This window comes from Heterodontus francisci, chromosome 1 (genome assembly GCF_036365525.1).
Source record: "Heterodontus francisci isolate sHetFra1 chromosome 1, sHetFra1.hap1, whole genome shotgun sequence".
Taxonomy (NCBI): domain Eukaryota; kingdom Metazoa; phylum Chordata; class Chondrichthyes; order Heterodontiformes; family Heterodontidae; genus Heterodontus; species Heterodontus francisci.
Window position 1 is genome coordinate 74039551 of NC_090371.1, and position 21885 is coordinate 74061435.

The following is a 21885-nucleotide window of genomic DNA, read 5'->3' on the forward strand; positions in this document are numbered from 1 at the left end:
ACAGAACTGACCCAGACAGGATGAGACAGTGACTTCCTTCTGTACTGTATGGTTCTGTGAGCAGTACACAAGATCAAATTGTGTTGCTGATCTTAAAAAAAAAACTTGCATTTATATACTGTCTTTCATGACCACTGAACATCTCAAAATTGCTTTACAGCCAATGAAATACTTTTGAAGTGTAGCCAGTGTTGTAATGAAGGAAACGCGGCAGCCAATTTTGTGCACAACAAACTCTCAGAAACAGCAATGTGATAATGACCAGATAATCTGTTTTTGTGATGTTGATTGAGGAATAAATATTGGGCAGAACACAAGGGATATCTCCTCTGCTGTTCTTCGAAAATTGTGCTGTGGGATCTTTTATGCCCACCTGAGAGAGCTGACGGCGCCACATCTGATAGTGCAGCGCTGCCTCAGTACTGCACTGGCGTGTCAGCGTAGAAGTTTGTGCTCAAGTCCTAAAGTGGACTTGAACCCACAACCTTTTGACGCCGAGGTGAGAGTGCTACCAACTGAGCCATGGCTGACACCTCATTAAAAGGTTCTGATTAGAATTTGAAAATAATTTTATTCAACTGCAGATTTTTTTGTGCTATTAGTATTGTACTACAACCAGTATAGATGGGTTGAAGCCTAAAATCTGTGGCAGTAACTGAAAAATAATCATCATATGTTTAAAAGGAATACATAGAACCATTAGTACACCAATCTATTGGAAATTATAGAGGAAATGTGTTTTTTCAAAAGGAAAGTGGGAAAATCTCAGGGTACACATCAAGTCTGCTGCTAGCCTTTTGACTAGGGAACAGAGCAAACAGGAGAGAAAATACTGGTGGTTATTTGAATTCAACATTGTGATGGTTGCATAGTGGCAATGTCACTGGACTAGTAATCCAGAGGCCCAGGCTAATATCCTGGGGACACGGGTTCAAATCTCACCATGGCAGCTGGTGGAATTTAAATTTAACTAATAAATGCAGTTAATTAATTAAAAACCTGGAATTGAAAGCTAGTCTCAGTAATTTTTAAAAAATTCATTCATGGGATGTGGGCGTCGCTGGCCAGGCCAGCATTTATTGCCCATCCCTAATTGCCCTTGAGAAGATGGTGGTGAGCTGCCTTCTTGAACCGCTGCTGTCCATGTGCGGTAGGTACACCCACAGTACTGTTAGGAAGGGAGTTCCAGGATTTTGACCCAGCAACAGTGAAGGAATGGTGATATAGTTCCAAGTCAGGATGGTGTGTGACTTGGAGGGGAACTTGCAGGTGGTAGTGTTCCCATGCATTTGCTGCCCTTGTCCTTCTAGTTGGTAGAGGTTGCGGGTTTGGAAGGTGCTGTCGAAGGAGCATTGGTGCGTTGCTGCAGTGCATCTTGTAGATGGTATGCACTGCTGCCACTGTGCATCGGTGGTGGAGGGAGTGAATGTTTGTAGATGGGGTGCCAATCAAGCGGGCTGCTTTGTCCTGGATGGTGTCGAGCTTCTTGAGTGTTGTTGGAGCTGCACCCATCCAGGCAATTGGAGAGTATTCCATCACACTCCTGACTTGTGCCTTGTAGATGGTGGACAGGCTTTGGGGAGTCAGGAGGTGAGTTACTCGCTGCAGGATTCCTAGCCTCTGACCTGCTGTTGTAGCCACGGTATTTATATGGCTATTCCAGTTCAGTTTCTGGTCAATGGTAGCCCTAGGATGTTGATAGTGGGGAATTCAGCGATGATAATGCCATTGAATGTCAAGGGGAGATGGTTAGATTCTTTCTTGTTGGAGATGGTCATTGCCTGGCACTTGTGTGGCGCGAATGTTACTTGCCACTTATCAGCCCAAGCCTAGATATTGTCCAAGTCTTGCTGCATTTCTGCACGGACTGCTTCAGTATCTGAGGAGTCACGAATGGTGCTGAACATTGTGCAATCATCAGCGAACATCCCCACTTCTGACTTTATGATTGAAGGAAGGTCATTGATGAAGCAGCTGAAGATGGTTGGGCCTTAGGACACGACCCTGAAGAACTCTTGCAGTGATGTCCTGGAGCTCAGATGATTGACCTCCAACAACCACAACCATCTTCCTTTGCGCTAGGTTTGACTCCAGCCAGCGGAGGGTTTTCCCCCTGATTCCCATTGACCTCAGTTTTGCTAGGGCTCCTTGATGCCGTACTCCGTCAAATGCTGCTTTGATGTCAAGGGCAGTCACTCTCACCTCACGTCTTGAGTTCAGCTCTTTTGTCCATGTTTGAACCAAGGCTGTAATGAGGTCCAGAGCAGAGTGGCCCTGGCGGAACCCAAACTGAGCGTCACTGGGCAGGTTATTGCTAAGCAAGTGCCGCTTGATGGCACCGTTGATGACACCTTCCATCACTTTACTGATGATTGAGAGTAGGCTGATGGGGCGGTAATTGGCTGGGTTGGACTTATCCTGCTTTTTGTGTACAGGACATACCTGGGCAATTTTCCACATTGCAGGGTAGATGCCAGTGTTGTAGCTGTACTGGAACAGCTTGGCTAGGGGCGCGGCAGGTTCTGGAGCGCAAGTCTTCAGTACTGTTGCCGGAATATTGTCAGGGCCCATAGCCTTTGCAGTATCTAGTGTCTTCAGTCGTTTCTTGATATCACGTGGAGTGAATCGAATTGGCTGAAGTCTGGCATCTGTGATGCTGGGGACTTTAGGAGGAGGCCGAGATGGATCATCAACTCGGCACTTCTGGCTGAAGATTGTTGCAAATGCTTCAGCCTTATCTTTTGCACTGATGTGCTGGGCTCCCCCATTATTGATGATGGGGATATTTATGGAGCCACCTCCCCCCGTTAGTTGTTTAATTGTCCACCACCATTCACGGCTGGATGTGGCAGGACTGCGGAGCTTAGATCTGATCTGTTGGTTATGGGATCGCTTAGCTCTGCTTACGCAGTTTGACACACAGATAGCCCTGTGTTGTAGCTTCACCAGGTTGACACCATGACGGTGTCATGATTGTCATAAAATCCCGCCTGATATTTTTATTCATTCAAGGGATGTGGGCATCGCTGGCTAGGCCAGCATTTATTGCCCATCCCTAATTGCCCTTGAGAAGGTGGTGGTGAGCTGCCTTCTTGAACCGCCGCAGTCCATGTGCGGTAGGTACACCCACAGTGCTGTTCGGAAGGGAGTTCCAGGATTTTGACCCAGCGACAGTGAAGGAACGATGATATAGTTCCAAGTCAGGATGGCGTGTGAGTTGGAGGGGAACTTGCACGACTGTCCTTCAGGGAAGGACATCTCATCTTGCCCCTACACTCTCACCTCTCCTTCAATAACTTTGTTCTCTACTGAGTTTCTTAGTGAGATATCCTCCCTCCTTTCCACAGAGCAGCTCGTCATCTTGGTGATTTCAATCTCATCTGGCCCCCTCTGAATTCATTGCCCTCCAATCCACCTTAAACTTCTTCCTCCATATTCACTAATGTTCTTTAGGGAAGGAAATCTGCCATCCTTATCTGGTCTGGTCCCCTTGTGACTCCAGACCCATAACAATGTGGTTGACTGTTAAATGCCCTCTGAAACGGCCTAGCAAGCAGTTCAAGGGCAATTAGGGATGCCCACATCCCATGAAAGAATAAAAAAATTGTTTGTCATGAATTAAAATGATACACATTCCACAGATGTTATCAAACCCTCATTTATTTTAATACAATCAACATGTGAGTCAAAGGAAAGTGATATTGCTCAAGTAATCTTGTCTTGACATATTTCTCAAGGAAACTTCCCAGGGGGTGAAATCAATTTTGATTATTTGTGCAAAAATCTCTGAAAAGGTTCTTTGTTTGTCTTTCCTCTGCACAAGCTACAGAATGTATGAGGTGTGCTAAATGGGTGTGCAGGGTAGAGGAGAAAGGTGAGACATTTACCAACCAACATTGTTTACAACTTCAGTTCTGTTTACTTGCACTAATGCAATGTAAGCGTAAGGAGTTTCACTAAATGCACAAAAGCTGTAAATTAGTTTGAACATGTTTGTATTGAATAAGTATGACTTCATCCTTGAATCAGGAAATGACATAACACTAAACCTTAAAAATAAAGCAGCATAACTCCAATTGCGGTTAGTGGAATATGAGAGATTAGGTCACCTGCTGCTAGGAAGCTTTGGCTGCCTCACTGTAATTGATTCATACTCCGGCTACAATCAGAAACCTCTTTGGAGGAAATCATCTGCATCATTGTCTCCAAGAGAGCCACCAAACCAGTCATCTACGTTTTCAATCCAAAAGCCTCAAGACCACCGAATTCAGCTAGAAGCCAGCCAAATCACCAAACTCCACAGACTGTATACCCTTTTCTCTATGGACTCTAATTCGAGCAATCTACCCTTCCCCACTCTGTAACCTATTTGTGTGTGTGCATATGCATGTGTGTGAAAGTTGGCGCATAGTTTATTATTTTAATTAGTTCAGTTTAAGTACAATAAAGTTAACCTCTTTCTTTGTTAAACTCAAGAAAACCTGTCCTTTTGGTTCTTGTTATGATCATAGCAAGTAAGTAATCAAACACCTACTGAATTGGCCAGTATATCCACTTTAAAAAAAAAAAAAGAGTTAAACCTGTTGTCAAATAAGGAGGGAAAACAGGGAAGCCCTTCGACCCCGCCTTACCTGACTGTAACAAGTACCTTGTCCAAATTTCCATTCTTTGTGTAGAACTATACAGTGAATATTGGGCTGTTATAATTGAGTGGTATTGGAGCTAAGACCCATGAAACTACAGGCCATTTGAAACTTGACACAGACCTGGAATAAAAACTGGGACCATTCTGATCTCTATTATCCACTGAGAATGCAGAGAAGTCATCTTTTTGCACCTTTTATACTCTGTTCATCAGTCACTAACTGCAGCATTGGTAAGCACCAGGAAGTGTATGTTGCTGGAAATTGGCCTTGTGCATTACAGATGCATAATGGCAATCTATCCAGTCCTGTAGCATCTTCTCAAGGGCAATTTGGAATGGGCAATAAATGCTGGCCTAGCCAGCAACACCCACATCCCGTGAAAGGATTTTAAAAAAATTGCAGATAAAAGTTCACTTTTATTTGCACCCAAACTAAACTTTGTCATTGAATACTGGAAGGTATTGGTCACATTCAGGATAAAATTTTCCAGCCCCTGACAAGATGAGAGACATAACATGTACTTGTGTGAAAGCTTCTGTGTTTATCCCAGTTGAGGTTCTGATTTGACCTTGCTAGATTGGACTGCAAACTAGGGGACATCATTTAACAGCCAAGGCTACCTTATAAAAAGTTTAAATATGATTGCAATCTGGTTTCCATATAATAATTGGACAGTAAGTAGTCTGGGTGCCACTAGCCTCACTGGCATTTTATGTAAGGGGAGCACCACATGTCTTGAAAAGTAAGCAACTGTTCATAAAATTGAGTTTTTTTGTTTATTAGCTGAATTATGAACTGCTAATTTATTGAAAATAACTTTTCTACACTTTTACATTCACAATGTTTCATTTATTACATTATGGTTTTATAAAACACTTTCTTTTTCTTAGGTAGTTTAATGAAAGGTTTGTCAGCTTTGTTCCTTTCAAATTATTCTTAAGTTTATAATCATAAAATGTTATGTTTCTGTTTTTTATAGTATAATTTCTCTTTCGAGAAGAGGATGATAAAATGGGCTGAAGAAATAAAACAAATTAAAGCAGCACAAGAGGCAGCCAGTTTAAACAATGAAGCTTCTTCAGTGACTGCTGAATCTGAGGCATTCTTGGAGAGAAAAAGTGGAATCCCCTACACTAATAGACCACATTCTTCAGCATTTCCACTGACTATTAACCCTATACTTGCCAGTCTAAGGCACAACAACATTCTAACGCCAATGCCAGCTAACAGCAAAACTGTAACACAAAAAGACCCAAGTCCCCCATACACAACTAAATTCAATCTTGCAGACTTTGAAAACGAAGAGGATCCTTTTGATAAACTGGAGTTGAAAACGCTAAATGATAAGGAGGAACTGAAAAACATTCTTGAAGTTCAGGCGAGTTCACGACTGATGATTATTCCACAATTGGATAATGGCCTGGATGTGCAGATTGTGGGACCCACAGATGCATTGCCAAGCCCAGAAGTGCAGGCCTCAACAGAGGAGGCTACCACAGACTTCAAATCTCTTCACAAGCCAAATGGTCTCATAAATTTGCCACAGTTGGAGAACTGTGAAAAAGTGCCCTTTTCTGCCAAAGTATCTCTCCCACCTGTTTCAACTATCAGCAATATCAGATCTCTGTCCTTTCCTAAACTGGATTCTGACGAGAGTGAGCAAAAGACTGCTAAGCTCACTGGCACTTTCCACAGCACAAGCCTACCCAATGGCACTTTGTTTAGTTCAGTAAAGAACTGCGAGCAGTACAAAGCTAGTGGTTTGAATGGACATAACTTCCCTGCTGCATCCATATGTTCCTCTTCAAGTTTTGAGCTTGGGATTGTTAACCCCACAGCAGCGTTGTCTTCTTCCAGGTCAGATGTTTCATCAGTTATGTCAACAGCTGGAACAGATAACTCATCTCAAAATGCAGCAAAGCTGGTAAGATATTGTTTTCAAATTACCTCTCTAAATTCCTCAAACTAATTCTTCTGGTTGTTCAAGTATGTAATAACTTGCAGGAAAATATTTTTACTATGTACTGTTGTGTAGTTCACATAGATTGTGCAACCACTACAGCGAAATTTAAGTTGACTGAATCAGTTCACTCCTACTGCCTGTTCCTTGTCAGCAGAAGATGGCATTCCTCCAATCAACAGAAACTTCCAGTGTATTACACCAGAAAGTTAGAATCAGTGACTCCAGAGTTAACTTTTCTATGACCATCTCCTCCTAACATCCTACTGTACAAATCCATATTAATTTGGTTGTTATGTGTGTACTTGCATATACAGCTCCTGCTGTCTCTGATTGATGTGCCTCAGTGATGCAGTCCTCCTGCTGTCCAACCTCATCCATGTATTTACATAGCATTTATAATATTCAGCCCAACTAGTCTGTGCAGGTGTTATTGTATATTATGTATTCATCCATAATGACGTGAAATTTACAACCAGTAAGATGTTGACATCCTCTGACGAGGGTTGCTGATCTGACCACAGCCTCATGCTGTCTTTGAATTCTCTTCCTCCATTTCATAAGTCCACATGATTGGGGCAGATGGGTCTTCTTGGAACGCAGCTTCAGGCCACACCAGCCCTTTTAGAGAGCTTATAACATGAGATACCTGAGATAGTAAGTTGGGCGGCTTCTCTGGATCTAGGAGCCTGTTCAGTCATCCAAAGGATTTTGTTTAGTTGAGATATCGGGTTTTGCTTTTGACTTTCCCTCGTAGCTGAATTTCAAGATATTACAGAGGCCTTTTGATGAGGAGAACAACTTTGGAGAACCAAACAGATGTTTATGCTTCCGATAATGAATAGAGGGAGCGACAGCACATTCCTTCCACAGTTACTAAAGGAATACCCTGGGCTGGGGGGGTGGACAGGTGTTGGGTTGCACAATATATCAAATGACATTGTTAAACTAATCAGTAATAGTTTTTCATGTTGGACATGGGAATGACATCTCTGAGGACCTCTAGCTGAATCCTCAGGTTTCCTTTTATTCCAGATGCCCTGCAACTGTCTGAAAACTCTCTGTTCCTCCAACTTTAGCATCTTGTATATCCTCCACATCCTTCACCCCACTATTGACCGAGGTAGCTTCAGTTGTCTAGGCCTCAAACTCACGTGTTCCCTTCCTAAACCTGTCTGTCACTCCTTCTCCCTCTTGTCTCCTTTTAATATGCTGCTTAAAACCTATTTCTTTGATCAAGCTTTTAGTCACCCATCCTAGTATGCTGTTTGTTGGCTTGGTGGCACTTATGGTTGGATTACTCTCCTGTGAAGAACCTTGGGACATTTTACTACATTAAAAGTGCCATATAAATGCAAGTTGTGGTTGGTATAGAAAACCACTGATTTAGACCAGAAAAACACTACTGAGGGGTTGTCAATCAGCAACATTGGAAATAAATACAACAATCCTGGTAAAATGTTCATCTTGATGCTAATGTGATAAGTGTGAGAACCAAATAGGTGGCCAGCAAGATAAATCCTACTTAATTGCAAGATGAATACATAATTACATTAGAATCACTTCAGTCCATGGCTATGTAAAGCCTTCTGTTACGCATCACATATTCAAATTTCTCATTGTTTTATCATTTGAGAAATATTCAGTCGGATGACTGCCAACTACGCAATAGCTATATATTTATATTTGTGTCTGTGTATACTACCTGCCTGACTTCCTGTAATTGTTTTTGCCACACCTTTTGTGCCAACTCCTTTATGTCCACATTTATAATGGAAAATGCCCTTGTAATTTAACTGTGAAATCTGACCACCAGAGTTCTCCTAAATTATTTCTTAATTTCTTCCTCAATTTTTTCAATGCTAAAATAAGGGTTTAACCAAAATAAAAAAAGTTTCACAATAACACAATTAAGTTTAGTCGTTTGGTAGTACAGAACTTGAGTATTGCTGAAAATAGAGACATTTTGTCGAAGCTTTTCATCTTGCATTCATCAGGACAATTCGCAAGAACACCAATGTAAGGGAAGCAACAACTTTTTACTGTATGAGAAGAGTGTGCTGATTGGTTGGCAAATGGACTCTGGTCGAGGTGTTGCCATGGAGAATGCACCAGTTTATGGTGACTGACAGTTAAGAATTAAGTTTATCTGGGAATTTAGGCATTGCCTTTTGTGTTTTCAATGCTTTCATTAATGTTTACTTGAAAGTTTCAGCCTTTCCCAAAAGCTTGGACTTAAGAGTTAATATTTTTTTCCCAGAGCTCTGATGCCAAGAGCTGCATTTGGATTATGCATTCTGATCATGCGTAGCATATCTAGTTTCCGAAGATGCATCATTCAGGAATATTTTACTCGTTGGCTTCTAGCAGTTTCTGCTCAAAATGTTTTCAAAATTATTTAAAGAAAAGCTAGATAACAAGTTTTTAAAAGCTTTACTGAGGTAAAATTCATTCAATTTAAAAGAGGGTATGTATGTGAGAGAGTAAGAGTAAACTGATACTATACTGATTACATGCACATAGCATTTCTTTTGTGTTCTATAATCTTAGACAGTGAGGAGAGGTTGAAGAGAGAAGAGAGGCACAGACTGGTCAGAGAGCAAGGGTGATAGGGAAAATTATTGTCTTTCTCCAGGTAATGTTGCTTCATTCAAAAAATGTTAAATTTTAAAACCAGATAATTATCTCATCTTTATCTTACTGACATTTAGAAATGATTTACATCTGTGTGATTGAGATTCTAATTTCTAAAAGCTATGACAGGAGTAGGGGGCAGAGAGAAAGGCAGACAAATAGTTTCTTCCTTCAAGCTGAAACAAGTTGAATTTTGAACATGAACAAAGCTTCTTTGAGGGAAACAAATAGGAAGGGGGAGGAAAAAGGAAACCAGTTGAGTGGGAGGTGGCTTTGGCAACTTATACTGTTTTGCCTTCTACTCTTTCTTTGCCACCTTCTTGTTCTTCCCCCACCTCCTCGGTTTTACTTACTTACAAAACCACATCAGGCTATACATATTCTATCCTGATGTTTTATGGTTGTTTGGTTTCATACATTGAAATTAGTTATTCTTTTCTGAACGCACTAGAAACTGAGATTGTTAGTGTATTTCTAATTTCACTGGTCAGCTCAGACCACATTTTAATAATTTTAGCAATATGTGGATATGGGATAATCCCATTTCTAAAATTAATGTCCTAAGCTGCGACAAAACAAAATTGTGTTGGGAACCACTGTGATAAATGAATTTTGAGTTTTTATCTGTATCTCTGTCCTGGAGGTTTTGGAAGTTGTTACTGTTACAGTGGTATTAGTGGAAATGTGTTAACTGAACTAAAATGAAAACAAAGATACAGGACTGTTTAAAAGGTCATACTTTTGCACAAAATGGAAAACCAGTGTTCTGCCTTGTTTTTAAGATTGTTTTATGACTTGGAACAGACGCACGTATATGCATGTGTACACACGCATTAAAATATTTTTAAAGCCTGATCGGTTCAACAGTGTATCAGAATAACTAATGAAATTGAAATTTTGTTGTAATGTGTCTATGGATTTTCGTGAAATACCCTATGTAAGGCAAATCAAAGAACTGATGTGCTTGGTGACAGATTCAAGTGATCCTTAATATGCTACAGTACTGTTAACGTGACTTTCTAATGACCCGACATGCAACTGAAATAAAAGTTTTACCGTGTTAATTTGTGAAAAGGTATTTGTTTTGCTTGTGTAACAAACCATTGTATATGGGTGGATGAAATAAGTGGTGGTGATGCAAATTGTTTGAAAATTGTCACCACTACCTTTACCTTCATTGCTGCCTCCTTTTATCTGGTAGTGAAGTGTGTTACCTAAACACTTACAAATTCAGCTAATCACAAAATTAATTTGCAACAAATGGCTGCTGTGCAGGCAAAGTACTGAGTAATTTTTAAAATTAATACTGGAGTTCCTCAAATTATTTGACTGTTTACTCAGGATCAATGGTAAAAGGTGTTTTTAAAAGGGTAATAGATGAATCATCAAGATTTTGGGTCGAAATTGCTTCCAGTATTTCATGATGATTTAAACTGAACAAAACCTCTGGTTGTAAGTAATGAAATCCAGTGGAATAATTTAGTTATGCAGAAGAGCGTCTTGTATCTGTTCTCGCATGCCTATTTGGTATTGGGTACTGCCTCCACAAAAGTGCAATGCAAAACAGACAAATATTCACTAGAGTACAATTAATAAAACCAATTGAAAGTTGTAATGGCAAGGATGTGCTTTGGTTGCAGCATAAAAATAACCTGGTGCAAAACTGACTGAAGACGTGGTTTTTCAAGTCAAAATAAACTCGCTGGTTTCCATTCTTACTTTAATAATTATGTTAATAGGGTGACACCTGTCAGCTTTTCAACCATTAAAGTCTCACTACCATTCTAAAATCTGGTAAGTAGCCTCCCATTGATGCAATCTAAAATTTAACAGTTGAAGACCGTATGGCAGCATTGTTGCGTTAGGCACTGCTTTTTCTGCCAACTCTAAGGATCCCTCAGTAAATCAGTTTTGGGATCCTAGTTCAGCATGTACCTACAGCACAAAATTGCTGATAATTTGACAGCTTTTTTATTTTGGGAAATAGAACTATCTAATTAGAATGTTATTTTCGGGACTGTAGTTAAGGCATGTTATTTAAGGAGCGTTTAAGGAGCTTTATCTCACTTGTGCAATATGAAGGTTTTTTTTAGGTTTACTGTTTGTGAATTTAATTTGGGTTAAATAATTCTTCAGATTGTTGTGTGAGTGAAGGCTTTTTATTCTGTGCTATCTGATTAATGATACATATGCTCTCAAGTTTTAATTTTGGAGACGTCTTGAGACATTTATTGTAAGATTTTGGAATTGAATATCACTGATATAAACTTATATTTAGGTTATGTTTCCTGTTGTCTTCTAAATAGGTTAAATCTGGAAACCAACCTGCTGCAGAAAAGTTCACCATAAGCATCAGAGATGCATCAAAGAAATCTGAGTGTTTTGACCCACTTCAAGCATTGACTCCAAGTGAAAGGCAGTGCGCAGAAACAATAGTTAATATGGGATACTCCTGTGAGAATGTAGTAAAAGCTATGCAGAAACGAGGAGAAAACCTGGAACAGGTAAAGGTGAACATATTAAAGTTCAGTGTGGTACTAATTTTAAACCTGTGCTTTATTCAAATATATTTATATTCTGCAATGCATTTTTATAAAGGATAGACTGCAGTATCATTTTGTTGGATGATCTACAAAGTGATTTTGTTTTCTTCACTTTGGTTCCCTTTATGGTTGGATGTGGGATTCTCCATTTTTAAAGGAATCCACTTGGCTCAATTAATTATTGTAGGCATGTTTCTGAAAGAGGTGAATAGTGAGGATTGCTTCTGAATACCTATTTAAATATTACCTGATAGCTTGCTGGCAAAGATAGAAGTGGGTTCTGAGTGGGTTAGAAATAATATCTCATGAGTCTTCATAATTAGGGCGGCACAGTGGCGCAGTGGTTAGCACCGCAGCCTCACAGCTCCAGGGACCCGGGTTCGATTCTGGGTACTGCCTGTGCGGAGTTTGCAAGTTCTCCCTGTGTCTGCGTGGGTTTCCTCCGGGTGCTCCGGTTTCCTCCCACATGCCAAAAGACTTGCAGGTTGATAGGTTAATTGGCCATTATAAATTGTCACTAGTATAGGTAGATGGTAGGGAAATATATAGAGACAGTTGGGGATGTGACAGGAATATGGGATTAGTGTAGGATTTGTATAAAATGGGTGGTTAATGGTCGGCACAGACTCGGTGGGCCGAAGGGCCTGTTTCAGTGCTGTATCTCTAAAACTAAAAAAACTAAAAACATAATGTATTCTGTTTAAATCAGATATTAAAAATTAGTTAAAGTTAATGGGGTAAGGAAGAAAGCAGCTGGATTTGAGTGTTGTATCTCTTGAGATTCAGTGTAGCAGAAGGCAGCGTGAGTACTAATTAGACTATTGTGTGAAGACAATTTGTGTTCATAATTTGAATTTCCAAAGAAAAATAGTTACATCACATAATAAAATGCTATTAAATATCTTTTACAACAATTTTTTAAAAATTTCTCGTAACTGATAAAATTGCAAAGAAGTCGGCCTGTGTTTGTCATGCAACACTGTACTTTAATGTGTGCAGTAACTGAACTGGTATAGTTGATCATTTAACACCAACCTGAATTCAACAAGGGTACTGTTATATTGCAGGTACCATTTTGTGATTGGTATCTTCAGAGTGATGCAGAGTCAGCAGTAAGGGATTAGTTTGCTGGCTCCATGTCAATAATTGAGACCCCAGCACAAAACCATGTGGAACACCAGTAGTCACTTACTTACAATTCGAGTACATACCCATTATCCATATTTTCTGTCTCTTACCTCCTAACCAGGTCAATAATTTGCCTTCAATTCCATGAACTTTAATTTTAACTAGCAGTCTTTATGAGCAATCTTATCAAATACCTTCTGGAAGTCAACATAAACTATATCCATAGATGTTCCCCTGTCTACTACTTTCGTTACTTCAAAAAATTCAATTAGGTTTGTTAGTCATGACCTACCTTTTACAAATCAATGTTGGCTCTCTAAACAGCAAATTTCTCTAAGTACTGAGTAATTGTCCTTAATTATAGATTCCAGTAGCTTCCCCACAACAGATGTTAGACTAACAGGTCTATAATTTACTGGTTTCTCTCATCTTTATTAAATAATGGAATTCTGTTAAACAAATAATTGAATTTACTGGTACCACAACTTGTCTGCGACTCTTTTTTTTGCTCCTTCCCTAGCGGACACATTATCGCTTGTCGCAACTATCTCTTAAGTCTTCACGTCATCTCTCTCCAGAGGAGAGAAATTGTTGGAGAGCACCAAGAATCACTGCTCCTGCCCCACTTCCCAGCTATAACCTTTGGCCTCTTTTTGAACAGAGACCCACCCTCCTTTTCTTTCCTACTCTGACCCCCGCCAATGTGGCCTTCTCTAAAACCTCATCTATCAAAAATTCTCCCTCCCTAATATATTGATGTGTGGAAAGTTGCTCACTAATGCTGATTGCTTCAGCATTGAGGGCATCGATCAAGTTGCAGTTTTTGCAGATGATATTGTCCAGGACCCGGCAGGCAAACATAAAACATCTTCTACAATTCATAAAGCCTTCCATCCTTTGAGCTTGTTTGAGAAGAAAAATATCATGTTTCTTTTAAATCTCAATTTTAATTTCTTTCATCTAAGAAACTTGTCAAGTCACGTCTCCTCTCTGAATGTTTCCCATTGATTGTGTACTGTCTTATCTGCCAATTTTTCTTCATAGTGCATTTGGGTTAGTTCCTTTTTATCTCACTGAAATTGGCTTTATCCCAGTTAAGTATCTTTGAATGGTCTGTCATCTTCTCAATTTTTTATGTCGGCGGGTTCAGTAGTAGGACCACCAGGCTTTGGAATGATTTAGACTCTGGAACCTAAAAATTGGTCAAACTTTCAGATTAAACCAAACTAGAAGAACTAATGGGATTGGAGGATGGAACGCACTAATTACAGAATGAGCTGGATAAAATAACCTGGACTTTGCAATAGGATCAACGATGAGGCTATCAGCAACTTATAGTATTCACACATGGGCAGTTAAGTGTGGAAATAAGAAAGTTGCTGTCTAAGTTTCCCCGTCCCCCACACAAGTTTTGCTACATCGGTACCTTGTCGAGTCACTCAGCATTCAAACACGTGAAGGATGTGATGTTGCATTACTTAACCACTAGATATCCACTAAACATGCCAGAAAAAGTTGGGCTTGCCCATTCAAGTGTAGGTGAACTTTTAAGGACAAGTTGCGTCTTAATTATTGCCAAACAACCTCTCTGGCACTGAAATTTTAAATTTTTATAAGCGTGGTGTCTCATTCCTTCAGATTTTAATTACTGTTGGAGATTTTTAAAATCTTTTTTGCATTTTCTTTTCTCACTCTCAATTTCATCTTTCTCTCCCTTTATTAAGCTTTCAGTACATAATTTTACATTGAATTAAATATTCTAACTTGCACTTCCTGGTTCATGCCTCAGTAAAAATTCTTCAATCTGATTGGTTAATGAGGTACACAGGTCCCAGATGCCCTGTAGAGGGCGTCATGCTGTTTCAGATTCCCAGTGACCATAAGTTGCCATTCAAAATCCCACGAGAAGTATGCAGGCAGCTTTAAATGTAATGAATGGCAATTGCTGTTTGTTTGCTGCTGACCACAAAATCTGTGCCATTATGTAAGTAGGTAGAACAATGGCTGATGAAGTTTTCTCTTTGGCCTCCTTATCTCGAGAGACAATGGATAAGCGCCTGGAGGTGGTCAGTGGTTTGTGAAGCAGCGCCTGGAGTGGCTATAAAGGCCAATTCTAGAGTGACAGGCTCTTCCACAGGTGCTGCAGAGAAATTTGTTTGTCGGGGCTGTTACACAGTTGGCTCTCCCCTTGCGCCTCTGTCTTTTTTCCTGCCAACTACTAAGTCTCTTCGACTCGCCACACTTTAGCCCCGTCTTTATGGCTGCCCGCCAGCTCTGCCGAACGCTGGCAACTGACTCCCACGACTTGTGATCAATGTGACAGGATTTCATGTCGCGTTTGCAGACGTCTTTAAAGCGGAGACATGGACGGCCGGTGGGTCTGATACCAGTGGCGAGCTCGCTGTACAATGTGTCTTTGGGGATCCTGCCATCTTCCATGCGGCTCACATGGCCAAGCCATCTCAAGCGCCGCTGACTCAGTAGTGTGTATAAGCTGGGGATGTTGGCCGCCTCGAGGACTTCTGTGTTGGAGATACGGTCCTGCCACCTGATGCCAAGTATTCTCCGGAGGCAGCGAAGATGGAATGAATTGAGACGTCGCTCTTGGCTGACATACGTTGTCCAGGCCTTGCTGCCATAGAGCAAGGTACTGAGGACACAGGCCTGATACACTCGGACTTTTGTGTTCCGTGTCAGTGCGCCATTTTCCCACACTCTCTTGGCCAGTCTGGACATAGCAGTGGAAGCCTTTCCCATGCGCTTGTTGATTTCTGCATCTAGAGACAGGTTACTGGTGATAGTTGAGCCTAGGTAGGTGAACTCTTGAACCACTTCCAGAGCGTGGTCGCCAATATTGATGGATGGAGCATTTCTGACGTCCTGCCCCATGATGTTCGTTTTCTTGAGGCTGATGGTTAGGCCAAATTCATTGCAGGCAGCCGCAAACCTGTCGATGAGACTCTGCAGGCACTCTTCAGTGTGAGATGTTAAAGCAGCATCGTCAGCAAAGAGGAGTTCCCTGATGAGGACTTTCCATCCTCATGATGAAGTTTAATACAGACAAATGTAAAGTACTACACACTTGGAAGGAAAAATGGACTACACCCATACTCTATGAATGGTATTGAAATCCAGTTCCCACCACTTATTGTGGTCATATTGATGTTATAATGTGATTTGCCACTGTACATGGATGGTAAAACCAGAAAGATCAAGTAAGGAAGATATTTCTTTAAAAAAAAAAGTAATCTCACTTCGCAACTGTCTCTTCTAATTGTTAGCAGTTGCATCTAGAATCCCATCAGTCAGGTAATTGCACTTCAATTGCACAACAGCTAATTGGAACTGTTTGATGACCCAAATTTGACTGAAATTAGCACTGCCTATTAAATCAGTAAGTGTTAGGCAAGTACTTATTGAACTGTTCAAAATAGTCAACACACTTAATATGTTATAATTGCATCTTTGTAGTTGCCTTCTCTGGTAATGGAACGTGGTTAGTGCTATTTGCCTGATACGGGCAGTTGCCTTGTTAAGTGTGGACTGTGAGAGTGGTGGGAACTGTAGCTATAAGTTGAAAAAGACTTGGTAGACTCAATGCTGAAAATGTTCATCCAATGCAAGGCAGCAATTTAAAGCCAATATAATGTTGAAATATATAGCCTACAAAGTAGAATACATGTCAGAAAGTCCTAATCAAACTACATGCGCTTTGGTAAGACTATATCTTGAGTTTTATATCCATTTCTGGAGAATCTCTATCTATCTGTATTTATCCTTATATTTGTACTTAACAAGGCATGTGTCTGTATTCTTGCCTTTTAATATTTAAAAAATCTTTCTCCATTGAAAAGTTCAGCTTTGTGAATCTTTTAACAATTGCCTCCTTGTAGAATGCTATAGTATGTAGAAAATATGGTAACTAATGAAGAATGAAAAGTTAATTTTGGATGTTGGCAGAATTAATAAGCTATTTTTTCTTTCATTGATCTGAATGCACAACATCTGCTCATGTGTTTATAAGTAACACATTTCAGCCTCTCTAATTACCAAAACTTTCTATCATGTCATTATTTCTCAAGAGAAAGTCAGTTAGATTAGTGTTCCTGAAACCTATATTTCAACATTTCAGGTGCTTGATTACTTGTTTGTCCATGGACGACTATGTGAACGGGGCTTTGAACCAGCACAAGTAGAGGAGGGCCTGGAAATGTTTCAGTGTTCAGAGCCAAAGGTGAGTCAAGTATCACATGAACTATGTGTGCTCTAATTTCTATATTGCATGTTGAATTTTTCTGGATTTTATGAACAGAAGCCTAAGTTGACAAACAAATAGATTTATTTATTTTAGTTAGAGATACAGCACTGAAACAGGCCCTTCGGCCCACCGAGTCTGTGCCAACCAACAACCACCCATTTATACTAACCCTACATTAATCCCATATTCCCTACCACATCCCCACCATTCTCCTACCACCTACCTACACTAGGGGCAATTTACAATGGCCAATTTACCTATCCTTGTTTACTTGTTGAAATATATATTTACTTGTTGGTTATAAATGGGTACAGCAGCCTAATGGCTATGGGACTGGACTTGAAACTCAGGGATTGAGAACTCAAGTCCCATTGTGGCAAGCTGTAAAACTGAATTTAAAAATATTTGGTAATTCATGGGATGACATCAGATGATGGGGAACCTCCCCTCTCGCTGACAGGACAAATGGGGGAACAGATGAATACTGCTTGCCAGTGTTCTTCACTTCTCAGAAATAATAGATCTTAATCTGCTTGTAATTGAGTCTGTCAGCATAATGCAGTAAGATAAACCACACTTCAGTTATTAGATGGTGCCTGGCCGCCCCCGCCCCATGCCATGCCTGGCTCCCCCGTGCTATGCCTGCCCCCCTCCCTCCCCGTATTAATACAATACTGTTGAAACCAACCAGTGTTGAAGCACATTCTACGCCGCACTGATATAAATATTTGTATTATCTGTGAATTTATGTTATTAACTTTCTATGGTGAAAGCCGTTAGAGCCCTGATTACTGGTCTTGTATTTTCTCTTTCAGACTCTGGAGTTTCTTCACCTAATGTCCAAGTTTAGAGAAATGGGCTTTGAACGGGGTGATATTAAGGAGGTTCTTGTTTTTCATAACAATGACCAGGAGAAAGCTCTGGAAGACTTAATGACACGTGCAGGAGCCAGCTGAAGGCAACCGTTGTTCTATTTCGGCCTGATTGAGAGTACAGAGGGAAAAAAATCATCCCACGTACGATTCAGTTTCCAGCTCTGTGTATACAGGCATGGCTGTGTATTTCTTTCCTTTTGGACTTTTTTGTGTGGGTGCTGGGGTGGGGGTTTGTGGGGGGGGGGGGGGGGGAGGGGTGGGGTGGGGTGGGGAGAGTAATCCATCTTTGAAGAAACAACCCTTGCTTTAGGGAAGTCTAAGATAAAGATGAACTAAGTACAAGATTGCTATGGTAGCTGTCTTAATATTTTGACTTGGTTGACTCATTCAGCGTTCAAAGGAGGCTGTTATAATGTGGCTGAAGTATCCTTCACCCATCTTTCTCAAACTGTGGCCACCTAAGAGATCAATTGGATCAATTTTTCTTTTACTTTCCAATAATAGTAGTATAAAAATGTGCATCTTCCACTCTTGCACTGGAGTTTGGTTAGGTATGTGAAAAGCTGGATAATAGCAATTTTCCAAGGTTAAAGCTGCTTTTTGTCCTCTGTCAAAGGCTACATTTACTGGACTGTAGGCTATTGTAAAATTGTATTTAAATTAAGTAACCTATAGTGCAATAGGAATTATTAGACTGGGCTAGTCTGTCATCTGTCACTGGCTGGGTAATGTTACCACCTATGCATTTTGTTTAGAAAACACAATGGGAGGGCAAAACTCTCAATCCTAACAGACAGACAAACAAGAAAACAAAGGAAATCTACGCTCCATCCCTGTATGGGTCTGTTTCACATAGATTCCCTTATAGGAAATCTATTCATAGACTCTTAAAAGAATTGCAGCGTGAGGTGAAATTCTCATCTACTTAAGCACTTTCTTTAAATTATCTTGTTGCCGCTGCATTTGTTTCATTTACACTGTTGTCAAATGTTATATTATGTCTTCCTCACTGCTGTAGTTCTGGAGTGTTTCTTTACTATTAATCTTCAAAATTAACAGCGACAGATTATTTTTCTTTTCATTTTAGAACAGATGTTGCATTGTTCTGTATTGTAATATTTCACAAACCTTCAAACATCAGAAGCATTTCTGAATCTTAAAAGAAGTTGCTTAAAAGTTTGATTCTGCAAAAACCGGTACTAATAAAACATTAAAAATGTGTTTGGCTTTTTGATTAACATTTTAACCCTACTTTGTGATAGCTCTAACTTCAAATGAATGAACAATTTCAAAATTAATGGTGCGATAAATTAAGTCTTTGGAAATTTTTCAAAATGAACTATGGGATAGGATTTGTGTGTCTCAGATTGGTTGAGTTTTTCTATTGGTGCAGTCCACTTGTGGAATATAATTTCTAACTTGAGTTCTTAAAATATACTAGTTGATCTCCAGTGGTATTGCACATGAGTAATCCAGTGTAGTCTTCAGGTGAATTGGGGGTTAGAGTTGGGGGATAATTGGAACGCAATGTGTAAATGTAATTCCGTCCCCGTTTTGAAGTCATATATTCTACCCTCCTTATATATTTCCAATAGAACCTCCCATGTCCATGTTTATCATGGAAACTGCCTATATGAACTTACCATGCTATAATTATATCCACCCACCAGTGGTGCTGCAGCAGCATTTCAACTAGTAGGAATGTGTAATTACAAGTGCGTCAAGTTTACATAAGTAGTTCCATTTATGAATTTGAATATAGGAATTTCTAATGGAAAAGTTGACAGAGGAGAAATGCATGCAGATATAACATTTTAAAAATATATTCTATGCATCATGCATTAACAGTTATTACTCATGTAAAGAGTTCAAGTTAAATAAGTAAAATGGATGAGTTCGGCGCATTTTTTGATTTGGTTCCAATGAAGCTGGAGACAGTGGCAATTAATCTCTTGCTACATTCTGCAAGTTTTATATATTTAAAAAATTTTCAAAGGAAAATCATTTTTGTAATTCGATCTGCTGCATAGTTGACTTTTTGAATACTCTCCAGCCTCCCAAACTCCTCCCTTATACAAACTCTAGCTTATCTAAAAAATCTGTTGCCTATATTGTACCCTTCAATAGATTTTACTGAACTATAACCGCTGCCCTTGCTGGGCTCCACTGCCTCCAAATGCACCAAAGTAAAAATCCTTGTCCTCATTTACAAATCCTTCCATATGCTACCCTTGCAACTTCTTCCAGCAGGGCTTGATAGTCTTCTGACTCTGAACTCCTCTGCATTCATCTTTCTGGTATTCCTCATTTGGTGGCTGAACTTTCAGACATCAATCCACCTAATGGAACTTCGACCTTAAACCTCCTTGCCTTGCTACTTCGCTTTATTCTTTTTAAACGTCTGTTCAAAATCTACCTGGTTTGATTGTGCCGTTAGCTGTATCTCCTAAATCACCCACCACATATTTCGTACCACTGAACTGCTTTGGAAAATTTAATGCATCGTCACCAATGAGATGCAGATCATTGGTAAAATGGGTTTTCATGTGCATGAAATATGAATATTGGAAGTAAATCATGGATGGTACAATTAAACAATAATTATTTTTTCCTATCAAAGCTAAAACATACCACAGTGTGTTTTGCAGATCAACATGCAATACAGTATATAGTTCAATCCATTATTGAAAGTCTAATTTAAAATAATTATTCAAATTTGGGAAAATCGGTTTGATAATGTGGGTTAAAATGTTTGAAAGCTGTTGAATGTGTACAGTCCACTGGCTGTAGTAGGAGTGCCAATTAAAAGTCTTGGGTTTGAATCTGATCCTCAAATGTTTAAACTTGACATGTTCATTGCTGTATTTTGTTGCTTTTCTGTCTGATTATATGGAATAACTGAACCAAAACTCCATAAATGGAGAATTCTCAAGTCCAGATCATTACAATTTTTGCAGTGTTTTCAGATTTTACGTAAAAGCTGACAGTAGAACCTCTCTTCAGTGGGCATCTAATTCAAACGGCCGAGAGTTTAGTAGTTAATACTGTTTGAGTTGCATTTTCAATTTTGTTCTTTATGTAACTTTACACAAAATATGAGATGAAACAAAACATTCCTATCCACCCTGGACATTTTCTACTTTTAGCTGTTGATATTTATGCAGGATGTTGAAAGTGTGCTTGATTTATACAGTCTCTTTGTACCACCACCATTTCCTGGCCATGATTTTTTTTGGGGAGGTTGAAGCTGGTGGACAGTAACTAATCAATTTCTGGATGATCAATGCAATTCATAAGTCAGCTGCTTAGGAGGTTTATAACAGCTGATTATATTTTCTCTCAAATCTGATCTTGAATCTGTAATGATTCCTACATTACAACAGTGACTACAATTCAAAAGTACTTCATTGGTTGTATAGTGCTTTGGGATGTCCTGAGGTAATGAAAGACACTATATAAATGCAAATATTTTCTCTACTGTGATGTGTCTCCATCTTGTGAGAACTTGGGAATTAATAGACAATAAAAAGTGTTCATCTAGTTCGTCTTCTACCACCCTGGAATTATGTGAGTGAGATTCAAACTTGGGAAATTGACGGCTTGAATAATCTGGCATGTGCCTTTGTGTGAACATAACATAGGGTCTGTATGTTGGGGATTTTGATGGCTTACACTGAAACAACAGCCCTTGAGGCCTAAATATTACAAAATGATTAATTATTTCCCCCATTCCCTTCCTCTCGTGTTGTCTCCTACTGAAGTATGATGCTGTTTCTCTGCACCATTTGTTCATTCTTTGTGTGCAAGCCTGCATGGTGAATGTTGGCAGGTCATTTAACTG

At 39.7% G+C, this 21885-nt stretch overlaps 1 protein-coding gene across 5 annotated transcripts in view; it reads left to right on the forward strand.

Annotated features, from left to right (window-relative positions):
* Positions 1–18267, forward strand: part of ubap1 (ubiquitin associated protein 1) — a 55848-nt gene extending 37581 nt beyond the window's left edge. For all 5 annotated transcript variants that reach the window (XM_068031760.1, XM_068031770.1, XM_068031750.1 and 2 more), the window contains 4 exons: positions 5626–6570; positions 11547–11744; positions 17044–17145; positions 17985–18267. In XM_068031760.1, the coding sequence (XP_067887861.1) occupies positions 5626–6570; positions 11547–11744; positions 17044–17145; positions 17985–18125 (1386 nt within the window). In that variant the 3' untranslated portion in view covers positions 18126–18267. The remainder of the gene's footprint in view (positions 1–5625; positions 6571–11546; positions 11745–17043; positions 17146–17984) is intronic.
* Positions 18268–21885: the final 3618 nt, after the last annotated feature.